The sequence below is a fragment of the Diospyros lotus genome, chromosome 4 (assembly GCF_014633365.1).
Source record: "Diospyros lotus cultivar Yz01 chromosome 4, ASM1463336v1, whole genome shotgun sequence".
NCBI classification, from domain to species: Eukaryota; Viridiplantae; Streptophyta; class Magnoliopsida; order Ericales; family Ebenaceae; genus Diospyros; species Diospyros lotus.
In genome coordinates, this window is record NC_068341.1 from 2,395,452 (window position 1) to 2,412,410 (window position 16,959).

Consider the following 16,959-nt stretch of genomic DNA (forward strand, 5'->3'; position numbering starts at 1 on the left):
ACTTTATCTTGGGGATAAAAAAATCATTTTGAATCTTTCTCTTTACCCATCCTATTTTTATTTCTTCTTTCTCTCTTGTCTCTTATTATTGTCTTATTAACTATTGTCTCGTCACTTACTGTTTTGTCTCGTCATTTTTTTCCTTTTTTTTTTTTTTCTTATCATTGTCAACTTGTTGCTTCACTGACTCGTCACTCTGTCTTGTTATTACATTTTTTTTCTTTTTTTTTTTTGTTTTTATTGTTATCATCAACCTAGTAACCTGACAAAAAAGAAAATAGAGAAAAGAGAAAAATGGGAGGATAAGTAGAGGGGTAAATCCAAAATGACATTTTTTACTTCAAGTAAGTGAACAAAATCGCACTCTAAATTCAAAACCAGATTTCAATAATCGGTCCACGCGTCAGGACGTTAATGGCTGGTGGAAGCCTGTTTGGGTACGGCTTTGATCAGCTGCTTTCACGAGATTATGATTATGATGGCAGTGGTCCCATGGATTTGACAGGAGTGCCATGACTTCAACATTAATGGCTCTTTTGTCAATTCGCTCGCGTGATCCGCACGTGGAGTTGAACTGCGTTCAGATGAGGAAAAGGCTCAGAAATAAACAAACAAATGAAATAGCCAATTTAGTCCGCCCAATATCCACAACCATCCAACCCCATCACGTGACCCTTGATTTCGTGCAAACACATGGATAAGGTGCCCCCAGACCAGCACATAGCTTCTGTTTTGGATTATGTATAATAATATCTCAAAGGCCTAATCACCAAAGTAATCTAATCTTTTTTTGTAAATTTATAATTTTATATAATTTTTTCACTTTTAATAATTAAATTTAAATTAATTTAATGAGATGTAATTTTATCTAATATATAAAATTAATTTAAAGAGAATGTGTTCATGGTAATAATAATATTTGTGAGACTTACATATGTATATATATAAACTTGTAAAAAGAAAAAAAAGATGAAAAATAAGAAAACAAATTATATGTAATAAGTTATATATATAATTTAGTTATGTATATATGTAAATTTTATAAATATTATTATTATATAACTTCAACATGTTAAATCAGTATGAACATATTCTGTTTAAATTAATTTTATATTTTGGGTAAAATTATACATAATTAAGATAAGTTAGATCTAATTGCTAAAATTGAGAGGATTAAATAAAATTACAAATTTGTGAAAAGGATTGAATTATTTTCATGATAGCTTTTATTTAAACCAAAAATATATAAAGTTATTTGATTTCTTTTGTTTTTATTAATTAGTAAAATCTTAATTAAATTAAAATTATATCAGTAAATAACATTTTTATATCTAAATTTTATACAAAAATCATAATTTAGTTTCTTATTAAAAATTTTGTAAAAATTATAATATGACATATACTTAAAATAAAAAATAAGATAAAGAATAGAGAAGTAATAGTCGCCAGTAATTACCATCCATAATTTGCAGAGTCAACGGTGAAAGGATCCATCAGATATTTTGGTTAAAAATCGCTAATTTTTTTCAAATTGCTTTAATTTAAAAAAAAAAAAATCTTCTCTTCATTTGTATCAAAATTAATTTTGTGACCTCTTATTTGTTTTTATTTTTTACTTATTATATTTTTTATATATATATATATATATATACAGGTCTACGAAAGCTGCAATCCCTTTTTATGGAGTCTGATCCAATCAAGATTGTAGTTGAAGGCGTGGAATTGGAAAGATTCAATAAGGAAAACTGTGACCTTATATATGGCCACAAGCAGGAAGCTACTCTCTTCGAAGCCGGATCTTGTGATATTTGTCATGGACAGCAGTATCGGCCAAGCTCAAGCAGTCAAGCAAAGCGATGCCGTTGGAGCTGTAATTATCACTAAAATGGATGGCCATGCAAAGCGTGGCGGTGCTGTGAAGTGTTTGATGTGATACTTATTGGAACTGGAGAAGCATATAAACGAGTTTGAAGTGTTTGATGTAAAGCCATTTGTTCGTCGTCTTTTGGGCATGGGAGACTGGTCTGGATTCATGGACAAGAGACGCGAAGCTGTGCGTGAGGATCAACAGCCCGAGCTTCTGCAAAAGGTTTCACAAGGGGGAGCTTCACCTTGAGGATTATGTACGTACGAGCAATTCCAGAATATACTGAAAATGGGTCCGATTGGTCAGGTTAATTATATGTGTTAGGGCTTCCAGGGATTAGTCCATAGATAATCGTGCAGAAAGGCGGTGGAAAGGAAAGCCAGGCAGAGATGAAGCGTTACATGACAATGATGAACTCCATGGCTGATGAAGATCAGTTGGATAGTTGCAACCCAGAGGCGATGACTGAATCATGCACGGATCATGCGGATAGCAAGGGCATCTGGGCTGGCGGCAAGTTAATTAGAGTGCATGGTGGTGGAGTTGCTTGAAGAGCACAAGCGACTAGCCAAGATCTGGAGCAAGATGAAGAAGATTCCTAGAAAGGGAGAGATGAATCATGAATGCGCAGCATATATATATATATGAGCAAAGTACGTCCTTCTCACATGGATGCCTGGAGCAGAGGTAGCTTGCAAAGCTTGATGAAGCAAATGGGTTCTGACTTAAGACATCATGGGCCCCAGTTTTTTCATTGAATTTTGATGAGTGAAAATTAGGGGGGGTTTAGGGTTTCAGTAATTAAACTAGTTTTTGTAAAATTGTATGTCAGCTATATATTGTTTTTAGTTTGCCCTTTTTATTTTTTTTGTAATATATTTATTTGATGAATTGGGGGAGGGCGATTAATTAACTGAATAAAAAATAATATTAATTATGAATTTTCACATGAATACACCAATATTAATAAAAATGTCACAATTAAATATTTAAATGTTTAAATAATTTTTAATTCCAAAAATAAGATTGCAATTTGGTTTTGTACCCCAATTTTGGAGCCAAACCTGGCCACGTGCCAGCCACATTCTTCACACACAATCCCTTGTTCTAGAAATTGCATTTACATTTAATAATGTAATTGAAATACGATTTAAGAGACATTTAAAGATATAATGTTTATCTAACTACGAAATTCTTATATTTCTTGCATTAGGCATTATAACGTTTGTCTGGCACGAACAACATTAGAGGGGGCATAGCCTCTTCTTTTCTGCATGCTAGGAAAAACAATTCTCTATCTAATTGTTAGGTATTCTTTATCTAAATTGCATAGAAATAAAAAGTAGATATGATATAAAACAGAAATAAAGAAATAATATTTTTCAAAAAAAAGTAACAAATAGAAATGCAAGGAAATACGTAAATAAAAAAATATAAGAGTTTTTTTTATAAATATAATTTTTAATATAAAAAATAATTATTTAATTAAAAAATAAACATAAATTTCATAATATATTCAAAATAATATAAACATGAATTTTATTATTCATGAATTATGACTTATTAATTAAGAATAAATAAGAAATTTAAAAAAATAATCAAAAAAATATTACAAAACAATCCCTAAAATGTGTTTATGATATTTTCGTAATATCAATGGAAACGCATTTTCAAATTTTTTTTAGAATAAATTGAAAGATGGGTTTTTAATTTTTTTTTAATATTACGAAATGATTTTTTAAATTTTCATAAATGGCTCAAAAATATTTTAATATTTTTTAAAAAAAAAAGCCAAAAACAACACTCTCAAAAGATTTCGTGAATCATAGTTCTTGGCTTAAGATCTCTCTCCTTCTCGCTCGCTGTACATCGGACCTGTTGAACATGGTCCCTCTCGGTTTAGGTTGTAATAGAAAAGTAATTTTAATTATTAATATTGATCTTCACGGTTTCAAACATAATAGTAGAAGTGATTTGAAATATTGGTAGAAAAGTCAGACAACCATCCAATCTCTCATCGTGCAAAAAATAAATAAAATACAAGCATTTGTTTTATCCTATAAATTCCTGTAGACAAACAGAAACTAATGAATAAAATACAAGCATATGTTCAATTAGCACTGATGGGTCAGCTTCCCAATCGTCAAACAGAAACTAAGAAAAGTAATTTGATATCTTTTGGGAATCATTCCTAATTGGAGGAATGGCAGGCAAGAGATTGGGGAGAACCGGAGAGGCCAAAGTGGCTGAGCTGGTGGCATTAACGAGCGTTTGTCAGCTTCCATCTTGCCCATGAAGACCCAATTCCAACACTAAAACACTGTATAATTGTATATATCTGTCTATTCCCTTCTCGTTTCTTTCTTTTATATATTTCGGTTCTTCGTGGGCCCGTGGATAATATATTATTTAATGTTTCTGAAGGAATCATGGTAGTTTGTCTCGTATTCAAGCTCCATAGTTCTATGAACTCTAATCTCGCGTCTCGTAGAGCTTTCTTGTTAGGCCAGAAGTGGGTGACAGTTCCTCTAAGAATTGAGGGTTCTGTGAAGTCTTCTTCTGCTGGGTTTGCTTTCTGCTCTGGTTCGTATGTGAACAGCAATCTCGGGTCGTATTTCAAAGGTTGATCTAGAGATGTTTTATGCCGGTAAGAGTTTGATGGATGGATGCTGGGTTAAATGGGGATATTTGGGAGGCTAAAGGGTTTAAGCTGCAAGTACTCCGTAGCTGGTTGACTCTATTGGGTTTGCTATATTCAAAAGATTGTTAGCAGACATTCATGCGGTTTCTGGGTAATTTTCGGTTCAGACTTTGGTAGCTTCTAGGGTGATTTGGCAACTTTTTGAGCTACTTATGTTTTTTGAGGAACTTAGGCCAAAACCCAGATCCCATAATTGGATACCTTGATGCAGTTTGATTGAATCCATGTCCAATTTGGAATAAGGGAAAAGCTCTGGACATTTGTGGGAGAGCCCCAAGAGAACAGTATCTTCATGCCTGAAGGTTTTAAGGCTTTCTTGTTGTCTTTTAAACTGAAGCGGAGGATCTGAATTATAAAATATGGATGGCAACTCTAGAACAATCGTGTGGTTTAGAAGGGATCTCCGGATAGAGGACAATCCTGCCTTAGCTGCTGCTGCAAGGGATGGGTCTGTTTTCCCTGTGTACATATGGTGCCCTAAAGAAGAAGGGCAATTCTACCCAGGCCGGGTTTCAAGATGGTGGCTGAAGCAGTCTCTTGCCTACTTGGAGCGGTCCTTGAGATCTCTTGGAGCTGCACTTGTGCTGATAAAAGCAGAGAGTACTCTTGATGCACTTTTAGAATGCATCAATGCCACTGGAGCGACGAAAGTGGTATATAACCATCTCTATGGTACGTTCTAGTTCTTTTCTTGAGTGCAACCATGTTCCTGCAATATATTTCTTTTCTCCTCAATAAGTCTCATGAAATTTGGTTGATGATTGATGCGCTATTAGTACTTATTTGGTTTCTCTGTCAAATTTTACATACATAAGTTGAAATTCTTTCGGTAACTGCACTATTATTATTGCTACTTTCAAACAGTGAATGATTAATAAAATGGGGATCTGAAAAAATTAGGGTGGTTTGAAATGGCTTGGATGGACACAAATAAAGAAAATTTAAGGTAACATAACCCACAACCAGAAAGAGCTAGAATTTTCTTCTTCTCAACATTTACAGATGGTAAGATAGGAAAAGGGAAGTCCATCAGATGTAATGCTTCCTGTTTAAGTGATTTTATATCCAAGAATTATTTCCTGGTTCATAAGGATTTGGAATTGTTTAGTTACAAATTAAAAATATTCAGAAAATTGGAATATATATATATGTATGTATATATTACTTAAGAGGGCAAGCCTTGGTAGCAATGGTAAGTTTACTTCTTTATGACCAAAAGATTATAAGTTCAAGTTGTAAATACAGCCTCTTTGCAGGAAAAATTAAGGGGAAAGTTGCATACAAGTACGACCTTCGTAAAGAGGGGAGTCTTGTGCACCGGGGACACCCTAAGAACAAGTTTTAGGATACAAGAGAATGTAAAATCCACCAATATTTTGGTGACATTACACAAGTATGCACAATGAAATCTGATGAGATAAAGGCTTCAGTTTGTGACTTTTTGAAAGATGTTTGTATTCATTGAAGCTAAGAATTTTTCATAATGCCAACTTATTGTGCACAAATCACTTGGTTGTTCTTTTTATCAATCACAGCAATCCCTCAAAATATAATGGCACAACTGAGTAGAACCTAATTAAAATCTAGTGTGGTGTTTCCAGATCTCCTCAAAAATCTCTTTTTTATAATCTAAAATATTCCTGAAAGAATTCTGCGTGTACCTGCGCTTCTTTGACAATTTCCTAAGGAGGTACTTTTAGTCTGTCAAGTAATTACAGATATTTGGCCTCTTTCTTTAATTACAAAATTTGGAAGCTTGAAATTCTAACAGCTATAGAGTTCTTTAGTCTTTACATTAATGTCAGGTTTGGGTACTTCTGTTGCTGTGTTAATTTCTGAGTTGTGTTTTAAATAAAAAAGTATTATTAATATTTCCAGATCCTCCTTCGCTGGATCGTGATCACAACATCAAACAAAAGCTTCTTGAACTTGGCATTTCAGTGCAAACCTATAATGGAGATCTACTGTATGAACCATGGGAAATATATGATGAGAAAGGGCATGCTTTTACTACCTTTGACGCTTATTGGGATAAATGCTTGCACATGCAAATGGAACCTGTTTCACATCTTCCCCCATGGCAGTTGGTGCCAGCTGCAGGTATGTTTTGGCTGAATCTCTGTCAATATAATCGTGCTCTAGATTAGGAATAGAATAAGGTGCTAGTTTAAAGTGTCATTGTTCCTGAAGCTAGATGTAAGCATATGCAATAAGTTTGCAGCAGTAAAGAAGAAGTAAGGAAGATGCCTCCTAGGTGACATTTTATTTATGTCAACAGTATATGGCCATGATTTCAACTCTCCAAAGTGTTGACCTTGCAAAATTTAGAAAGGAAAAAAAGAGTGGTTGATAATATTTTGTCGTTTCCTCTGTTATTTCCAGGAAGAGTAGAAAATTGTTCGATTGAGGAATTGGGTCTTGAAGATGAATCAGAGAAGTCTAGTAATGCTTTGTTAGGAAGAGGATGGTCCCCGGGTTGGAGCAATGCTGACAAGGCACTAAGTGATTTTGTTGAACAAAATTTGATTGACTACTCTAGAGAGAGACTAAAGGTTTCTGGAAACTCGACATCTTTATTGTCTCCTTATCTTCATTTTGGGGAATTAAGTGTGAGAAAAGTTTTCCATTGTGTGCGCATGAAGCAGATACTGTGGGCAAAAGAAGAAAACAGCTTTGGTAAAGAGAGTGCAGCTATTTTTCTTAGAGCTATTGGGCTTAGAGAATATTCTCGTTATATTTGTTTCAACTTCCCATTTACTCATGAAAGATCATTGCTGAGCAACCTGAAACATTTTCCTTGGAATGCTGATCAGACACTTTTTAAGGCTTGGAGACAGGGTCGGACTGGTTACCCATTAGTTGATGCAGGAATGAGAGAACTTTGGGCAACTGGGTGGATACACAACAAGATAAGAGTGACTGTTTCAAGTTTCTGCGTTAAGTTTCTACTTCTTCCATGGCAATGGGGAATGAAATATTTCTGGGACACACTTTTGGATGCTGATTTGGAAAGTGATATCCTGGGTTGGCAGTATATCTCAGGGAGCTTACCAGATGGTCATGCACTGGGGCGTTTAGATAGCCCAGAGGTATGTAAGATTTTGTCTTGACTTTAGTACTTCAAGTTCTACTCATATCAAGAGATGCCACATGTTACCTAACTAAAAGTGCAAATTATATCATATAAAATATTTCCAATGATGGCTAAATATTATGCAGTTTTAGCACCATCGGAAAAGTGACACATACATGGCCAACGTGAACTCCTGGGGAGAACCTCATTAGTTTATGTTTTGAAAAGGAACTATCAAACATACTTTACGTATCCTGTTGTGTCCCCCCAACCAAAATTCTAGAGAAGTGCACAAACCATATATTAGAAGGGTAGTGACTGCATTTTGAGGTTCTTGTACATGCAAGGAACTAGTCAGTTAATTATAGGTTTTCTTTTGTATTTAGTAGTTCAATTCTGTTGATTTCTTTCTTGGATGGTTCTGCAAGTAAGGACAGACTCGAGGGAGTTTCGTGTGGTGAGAGTCCTGGTGTTTTGCATGAGAAAGATTTGGAGGATCCTTTTCGATAATTGTAAGAATAAAAAAAAAAAAAACTGGCAAATAAAGAAAACTGACCAAAAAATCAGCTTGTTGTATTTTCAATTTCACAATTCTTGTAGAAGTCAATTATGTCTGTTACCCAATCTCTATGAGGATCTATTATTGAACACGGTAAACAAGTGCTGTCTTTAACTAGTTCACTGTCTTGTAGTGTTCTCATGCATGCTTTGAAGTAAATCTCTATCTGATCCCAGTTAAAGATCATTTTTTCCGCCTTCATAAACAAATTATAAAAGAGAATTGGTTATTATGGTGGATAACAAGTGATAGATTCAAAATAAATTAGACTATACACACCCTTCTGGGCAGTTGAATTTTTTGTTTCTCTTGAATTCTGAAAAGTCAGGTTCAAGGCTTTAATTTTGATCCTGAGGGTGAATATGTGAGGCACTGGCTCCCTGAGCTTGCAAGAATGCCAACAGACTGGATCCATCATCCTTGGGATGCACCCCTTACCATTCTTAAAGCTGCAGGGGTGGAGTTGGGATTAAACTACCCAAAGCCCATTATTGATATAGAGTTCGCAAGAGATCATTTAACTGAAGCTATACTCACTATGCGGGAACAAGAACTAACTACTAGAGCTGAAAACTCAAATGGGACAAGTGAAGAAGTTGTTGATAATTCTGATGAAATTGGAAGCGCAAACATTCCAAAGGTAGTTTTAAAGGAAAGAGCTTCTTGCCCTGCTAATTCGTCCAATGATCAGAAGGTGCCCAGCATTCAAAATATGAATAATGCGTATAGAAAGAGGCCAAAGTACATAGAAGAAGAAAGGGCACTCAGAAATAGGTTGGCTAATGGGAATGATATGACTAGAACCTTGAGAATGGATGATGACTTGTCTTCTACGGCTGAATCTTCCTCAGCTAAGAAGCAAACAACTAGCAGCATAATTTCGTTTTCTGTGCCCAAATCATATTCCTCAACATCAAAAGGGAAGCTTGTCCCAGACCTTGAATCTTCTGACATGAAGCAGACATCGCAAGAACATGCTAGCCAGGAACAAAGTTCGTGTGGAAATGGTGAGTTATTGTTCATAAATTTGCAAACAGATACTTGTGTATTTGTATGGTGTTGATATCCTTTAGGAAAGGTTATCTTGTATGCTGTTGGAATGCATTTATCTTATTCCCTTGCCTGCTTTGACACCCCCCCCCCCCCCCTCTCTCTCCCCCGGGGGTCTCCTCAAAATATAAATAAAAGGTTTAAAAAAAGTGGGCAAACTGTCAATTTATACTCTCTCCCCTTCTTTCCTTTCCTTTTTTCTTTTGATTGTTTCTATAGATAAATCATTTGAACTTAAAACTAGGGCACAGTTCATGTACAAGCTACAAGCAGCATAAAAATTCCAAACTACATGCATGAAGTTTCATTTTGGTATAGTTGGCACGCAGATAAATTAGTTTTACCCACTAAATTTGAAGTCTGATCAATTTTACTTGCCTATTTCAAATTTTCTAAAGAATTATATGCATTTTGGTTTTTTGTTTTTCATCTCGTTGTTTTATCATTAGTTAACTATATCTAAAGGAAAAAGAAAAAGACAAGAACTCCATTGGCTTGGTCTTCTCTTCAATTAAGAGAGGAAGATTGGAACTCACTAACTTGGGCTGTTGAATAAAGATTCTTGCAACCTCAAAGAATAAAAAATCACAATTGTGATGGTTTTCATTTTGCTTGTCCATTTTTCTTCCCTTTTTCTGTCATTCTCTCTTCTTTTCTTTCATTCTGTTTTTTCTCCCTTTTCCCCCCATCTTTTCTGTTTGCTCAGATGCTAATATTGCATTCTATTAATCTATTTTTTCACTTACAGGAGCTATGGCAGGTTGATGCCTCTTCAGCATAGAAATTCCTTCCTGTTCGGAGGGAACATAAGGAGTATCAAGTATCAAAATGAAGCTTCAAGATTACTGTGCTTAGGTATGATGTAGATTTGCTGTCTATTAAATAAGTTCTGACATGAAACATCATTCTCTCTGAGGGGGATGACTGTTAATACTGATTAAGATGCAATAATATTAAGAACAGTGAAGCAGAGGAGCCCAGTTTTCTCTGTGTTCAATCTGTATGGCTGTCTTTGTTTATTTACATAATTTTCCATGGTAAAGAATGTGTGTGTGCCTCTTAATAAATGTATTCATTGTGATTGGGAATTTGTTACAAATACAGGATTAAGAATGCTCTAAAAACTAGGCCATTTTGGTATTTCACTGTTTCTTTTAGTTATGCATACACTTGAATGATTTCACATATTTATAATCATAATATATAACATTAATTGAGGGTTCATTCTCTTTACTTTCTAATTTTTAATTTTGAATTTTAAATTTATTTTTAATTTTCTATTTTGATAGTTTATTTTCAAAAATAACTGTAGTTTGTCATTTTGAAAAATTATTTTTCAAAACAAAAAATTAGAAAACACGTTATGTCGAGAATGTTTTTTTTAATAATATTTTATTTAATAAATTTAATTATTCAGTAAATTAAAATTATTTAATATTAATATATTATTAAAAAATATATATATTTTAAAATTGATGAATTTTGTCATATTTTTTTACTGTAGAAATCAGTCTCACATCTTACATATATATAAATAAGTACGCACTTTGTACGTTATTGAACTTGTGGAAATGATGTATGTGGTTTGTGAGTATTTTTGTAAGGCCCAATTTGTGGTTACTCTTTAAAGGCCCAAGATGAGTCGAGCCCATGTGATACAAAGAGAGCCCTAGGGCTCCAAGCTTTCTCCCCCCTCCCCGTGGAAATTCCAAGCTCCATCTCTCTTCTCTGCGACGACCACTTGGAGCTTCCCCTTCTCGTCTTCCATTCCCCTGGCCCTCCTTCAGTTCGGACTCGTCTTTCGAACTCTCGGATACCAGATCCGATTTCGCCCCTTCTGCTTCATTTCTTTTTCCTCTGTTTCTGCTTTGACTTCTTCGTCTTATGCGGCTACGTCTTCTTCGTCTTCGTAGCGGTCGGTGGCAGAGAAAAGTAAATTTAGAGGGAATCAGGGCTTCGACCAGTGGCTTGGTGTGAGAACGAATGGGAAGGATAAGAAAAGTGGGTTGCTGCCATGAAGAGGTTGCGAGATGGATGCCCGGGTTGGAGAGGAGTGTTGTTTTCTGCGTTTTCAGGATTTTGGGAGTGTTTTGGCTAAAAATACTCGAGGTAATTTTTTTTTTGTTGTTTTGAGGTTTTTTTATAATTTTCTTTTTAAAATATAAAAATAAATACGTTTTCAGTTTTTGAAGAATTGAAAACTCTTAAAACAGACTAAAAATAACAAAGAGAACATGTGCTTACTATTAGCATTATTGTTGAAGAAAGTAGTCAAAGGTTTTTCAAGTGAGAGCTTGAGGTTATAGTTGTCATTTTTGGAATCCCATGGACTGATGTAACTTGGCATGAGGGTGGGCGTTCGTAGCATCGTTGAGGTTGATTCTTTGTGACTGAAAGGCAGCAGGTTTCGAGTTGTAAGAAGTAGAACAATCTCTTTGTAAAGCAAGGGATAAGGCTGGATATAAAGGCAATCATCCTCCAACTCTCTCAAAGTGAAAAGTCTTGTGCAGTGAGGAGGCTTTTTGTTTTGTTATAGCTTGGCACATCAAAACTAGGCACCCAACAAGGCTCCGGCTTTGGCACATTGGGAATGTTCAGTCATAATGCGAGTATTAGGAGTTTGAAACACGAATGCAATCTTTTTGCATGCAGGTTTACTAAAATTTTTTAAGGAATTTGGTAGTTATCGAAGGTCACGAACACTTGTTTAGCTAAATAAATATCAAAATATTTAGATATTTTGAATCGCATAGTCCAGGAAAACTACATGTGAAAAAGGGCAAATGTCTGAATCTGAATATTGAAGCTGTAACAGGGTTGAATATATATATATATATTTGTCGAGGAAGGATTGGATGTATTCTAACTCTGTAAACAACTGAATCTGGCTAAAATATGGTCCAGGAATGGATGTAACTTTCTATGTGGGGCATTCTTTAATAAACCTAAACAATATGCAACAACTCATAGATGGATAATAATACCTTTAAAATCTTTCTGAAACTATAGGTTTTTTTGGTTATCATATTTTTTATGCCAATTTGCACAAATGCTTAATTCTTAAGCAATAGACCCACCAAGATAGGGCAAGTTAAAGTAACATATTGGAAGGGACAAATAACGGTGACACTGCAAAATTCATTAACTACTTTAACCAGACAGCTATCTTGTATGAGTTGATTATTTTAAGGAAAATAATCATATGCTTACAAAACCTTTGTGTAGAAAATGTTATCAGTATGATGCATTGGTGTTATTTTTGAAATTATGAGTCAGTTTACTATGTTGTTCTTCTCAATATATGGTTATTCCTAAGTTATATCATTCTATATAGAAATAAAACTTTGTCCGTATACTGTTATGGTTACTTTATTCATTGTTTTGTTGGAATCGAATCTCTATTTACCTGAGAATACAAAGTTGGTTGATGCTGATACAAAATGCAAAAAGATCTTGTTGCCATTGAAGAACACAAAGTGGGCTCCGAGCTGTGATCTTGTCACATTAGAGTTTGGCTATTCTATTATAGGTATTTTAGTTGTCTGTCAGTATTGCACTTGATATAATTTCTGCAAGAAAATGGTATTTTTATGAAAAGCATACAGCCAAGTGATGTGGTTTTGGAAAGCAATTTTCTAGTCATTTTGGTCCAAGTAGGTTTGAACTGTTGATTCGGCTATCAAAATCTCTGAAGCATTTTGCTAGCTTCCCACAGTTCACACTTCGCCACCAAACTGTGGCTCTCTGTGGACCCACCAGACCATTTGGGCATAAGAAAGAAGGCATTGTCTGGAGCTACACAGCAATTGTCACATCCCCTTGTCTGTGAACGTCCTTGCTTCGTACTTGACACTGTCGTCACTCTATGCCACATTGCCTCAACTTCTGCTCGGCATGGACCCCTTGCCTTCAGCCCAAAGCCACTCCACAGATAAGCTTCATAATTGCTGGGTCTTTCTGTTGTGGTGGTAAGAGACCCCTTTTGTAATCTATATCTTTTAGGACCCCTCCAAAAATAATAATAATAATAATTCTTGCAAATCAAATTCACATAAAGAACTTCCTGTTTCCTCACATGTGGTGGGCCTTAATGCTTGCCAAATGGAATGTTTTAATGGTATTAATTATATGTCATGATAGCACATTACGATACAGTTAAAAGCTAATTACATTTCTTACAAGATGTTATATTAAATTACTTACATAGTTTTAAAAAGAAAATTACACACATCTAACTGATATTCTTCATCAAACACATGATCAATCCTGTGGTTCAAAACGATCTAATGGCTGAAAATGGGGCATCTCTACCCATTGAAAGAGATCAAGAGGTGGAGGGTCTCAATTCCGACTTTACCAGCTTTTGAAGGGTTTGAAGTTTTTGGGCCATATCCTGCCCATCAGGTGGGATCCCCATCATCCATGATGCGGGCCACGCACATGCAAACAACGAGCACAGTCAGTGGCTAATTCGTAAATAACTCCCAAATTACGGGGCGTTTTTGAAACTGAAATGTCAAATCCCTCCTGGGTGTGGTTTCGGTTACCGTATCCTAATCCGAGTCCTCGCCGGACTCCCCCTGTACGGAATATCTTGATTCAAAATGGCAGTCCCGTAAATATACTCAACCTTGTTATTATTTTAAAATTAAAAAAGATAAAAAGTGATAAGCACTAAGTAATTAACGCTGTGAGTTCTGATAAACGATGAAGCGTTACCCGCTTTGTAGTTAAATCACAGCCGTTGATGAACCACGTGGCGGCATCGAATCGTAGCCCAGGACAAACAGAATATTCCGTGAAAAATTCCTCCAGAGGAGCCTCGCCGTCTATAAATAAGAGTTCTTGCTGTAAAAGAAAGCAAAAGATAGAGAGAGAGAGAGAGTGAGTGAGTGATGAGCGAGGCACTGAACAGAGATTATCGTGTGTGCGAGGAGATCGGACGGGGACGATTCGGCATCGTTTACCGCTGTTACGAGGCCGGTTCCGGCGAATCCTTCGCCGTCAAGTCGATCGAGAAGCGTCTTATTGCGGATGACTCCATCGACCGCCAATGCCTCTACAACGAAGCCAAGATCATGCAACTGCTGTCTCCAAACCCTAACATCGTCGAAATATTCCACCTCTACGAGGACGAGTGTCATCTCCATATAGTCCTCGAGTTGTGCAGCTCCTCCGATCTATTCCATCGTCTGGCGGAGCGAGTTTTTTCTGAGGAAGAGGCGGTCGCCGTGATGTTGCCGTTGATGGAGGCGATCGCGCACTGTCACCGGCGAGGCGTTGCTCATCGCGACATCAAACCGGACAATGTTTTGTTTGATCAGTGGGGGAGGCTGAAGCTAGCAGATTTCGGATCGGCGGAGTGTTTCAAGGAGGGAGAGTTGATGAGCGGCATCGTCGGGACGCCGTATTATGTGGCGCCGGAGGTCCTGGCCGGACGTGATTACAACGAGAAGGTTGATGTGTGGAGCGCCGGGGTCGTTTTATACATAATGTTGGCCGGGATCCCTCCTTTTTACGGCGATTCCGCGGCGGAGATTTTCGAGTCTGTGCTCCGCGCGAATCTCAGGTTTCCTTCAAGAATTTTCCACTCGGTTTCACCGACAGCAAAGGATCTACTGCGAAGGATGCTCTGTAAAGATGTTTCCAGAAGATTCTCCGCGGAGCAAGTACTCAGTATGTTCCCACATTCTTTATTTTTCTCCAATTTTAAGGCGTCCTTTTCGGTTACTCCCCTTATGATGATTGATTCTCTAAAGAAAATCTTTTTTTGTAACATCCGTAAATTCTCGATGTTTATGTTCTTCTGATTTTGTGCCTTTCAGTTCCAATTTGTAATTTCAACGCAGTTTTACTCGTCGTGTTATTTTTGCCTGTTTGGTTGATGAGAAAGTAGGAGAAACTGAAGGAGAACATCCCTCTGTTCTAGTTTTTCGTGATCTTGTCTCTTTCAATTGATCGTTAATTACTGTACTCTTAGCTTCTTTTTCCTCGAAATCTTCATCTGTTACCTCGAACTGAATATCGTTTTCTGGATTTCCTTTTGAAAAATAACTAGGCTGCCCTGTCTTTTGCCGGAAAAATGGCCAAGGAAAACCCAGAGTTTCAGGTCAAACAAACAAAACACCGAAACACCTGGGAATCACGTGGCCTATATAAGGTTCAAACGCTAATAAGAAGAATATACGCTTATAATGGATTTTAAATTTTGGCCGGTGGTTCCTCTCCTCCTACCTCGTATTAGTCATGTTTATTAGCTGTACCAGCAAGTACTAACCGTAACAACTCTTTATTAAAGGTATTCCTTCAGTTTCATTGACTGATAACATGGCTTTGCTTCTTGTTTTCTTGCGTGCAGGGCATCCATGGATGACCAGCGGTGGAGATTCCAGATCACTGGTTGTTCTGGCCTGAAACCCACTACAAAAGCATCGATATGGACCCTGTGTATAGGCACCCTGGATCCTGGTTGTGAACATAGAAGACTCCCTACCGTACCCCTTTGGTATATACCTACTAGAAAATCTAATGATCCTTTGCTGAAAGTTTTGAGGCTTCCAAGAGGTTTTTTTAGCGTAGAGAGAAGAGAGAGTAGGCTACTGCTGCTGGTGGTGGATATATCTTGAGCTTTTTTTCATCTTCTTTGGTTTGTAGTAAATGAATGTACTTTCGACGTATATGAATTTCCAATTTCCTCGTGGTGTAATACGCCTTTTTATCTTTATATCCAAGCTACATGTATCGATCCATAAGTTGCAATTGTTTTTCCATTTACTGTCCGTTTCCTTACTGATTACGGATCCCAAGTCAATTGACGGAAACAAAACCCCGTGTAACTGAATCCCAGTAGTTAGTTCGGATGAAGGTTTTTGTGATATGGTGTCGAATACAAGATCCTATTCTCAACTCAACTCTAGTTTTGAGTTTTTTCCATGAAAAAAGCCGTCTGCCTATGACTCTCTTTGTTTACTTTTAAGTCTTTAACAAAAAAGCAAAAAATAGGTTTAAACTTCTGATGACAAATTTACATAAGCTAGGAACGAAAAAAGAAATTGCTTAAACAATTGAAAATTACTGATGATGAATCTGGCCCAGACCTTCCAGCCTCAATTATGAAGGTTACTGTTATTTACAATATTATATTAAAAAATTGATCTTTTATTAACATTTTTATAAAAAAAAAAAATGTACTATAATAAAATGTTTTAGGAGAAGTCTCAAATTGGCTTTTAAATTTTAGTAAAAAAATAAATTAGGCTATGCTAACTGATTTATCTTTTTAACACTGTTGGACACATTCATCTTATCTATGAAAATTCAATAGCTCCTTTGTCTATTTTAAGGCTCAATGGTCAGTTTGTCATATCTCACCCATCTAAAAACAAAAAGAAAAATCTTTTCTAAAATCTCAAAATTGCAGTAATTGATTTATAAAATTATATAGCAAAATTTATGATTTATCTATTTTTCTCCTCGTTATATGATGACATTGACGATCAAAAGTGTTAATAATTCATATGAATAAAAAACTGGAAAAAAGAGTTTCACAACGTGTAAAAAAAAAAAAAAGCCACTTTTATCTACTGGGCACTTGAATTAATTATTATGTAAACTTATATATTTTTTGACTCTAATAACAAAAAAATTTCTTGACTAACTTAGCAACAATATAATAAAACATCATGAAATTTACCTGCAAGAATCGATTA

The 16,959-nt window shown here is 35.9% G+C and overlaps 2 protein-coding genes and 1 pseudogene across 3 annotated transcripts; all 3 read left to right on the forward strand.

Annotated features, from left to right (window-relative positions):
- The first annotated feature begins 414 nt into the window (after positions 1-414).
- On the forward strand, positions 415-2,737 carry LOC127799139 (signal recognition particle 54 kDa protein 2-like; annotated as a pseudogene).
- Positions 2,738-4,113: 1,376 nt separating this feature from the next.
- Positions 4,114-10,295, forward strand: LOC127800175 (cryptochrome-1). Its single transcript, XM_052334634.1, has 5 exons — positions 4,114-5,240; positions 6,447-6,668; positions 6,951-7,657; positions 8,529-9,207; positions 9,999-10,295. The coding sequence occupies exons 1-5, from the start codon at positions 4,928-4,930 to the stop codon at positions 10,013-10,015; spliced, it is 1,938 nt and encodes a 645-aa protein (XP_052190594.1). The 5' UTR covers positions 4,114-4,927; the 3' UTR covers positions 10,016-10,295.
- A 639-nt stretch (positions 10,296-10,934) lies between these two features.
- On the forward strand, positions 10,935-15,997 carry LOC127800564 (phosphoenolpyruvate carboxylase kinase 1-like). 2 transcript variants are annotated; one of them, XM_052335256.1, is made up of 3 exons: positions 10,935-11,359; positions 12,966-14,926; positions 15,609-15,997. In XM_052335256.1, exons 2-3 carry the CDS (start codon positions 14,146-14,148, stop codon positions 15,662-15,664), a joined length of 837 nt encoding a protein of 278 aa, XP_052191216.1. In that variant the 5' UTR covers positions 10,935-11,359; positions 12,966-14,145; the 3' UTR covers positions 15,665-15,997. The 2 variants fall into 2 exon arrangements, with proteins under 2 accessions (XP_052191216.1, XP_052191214.1); XM_052335254.1 differs by lacking the exon at positions 10,935-11,359 and having other exon boundaries at positions 11,367-14,926.
- The last annotated feature ends 962 nt before the right edge of the window (positions 15,998-16,959 follow it).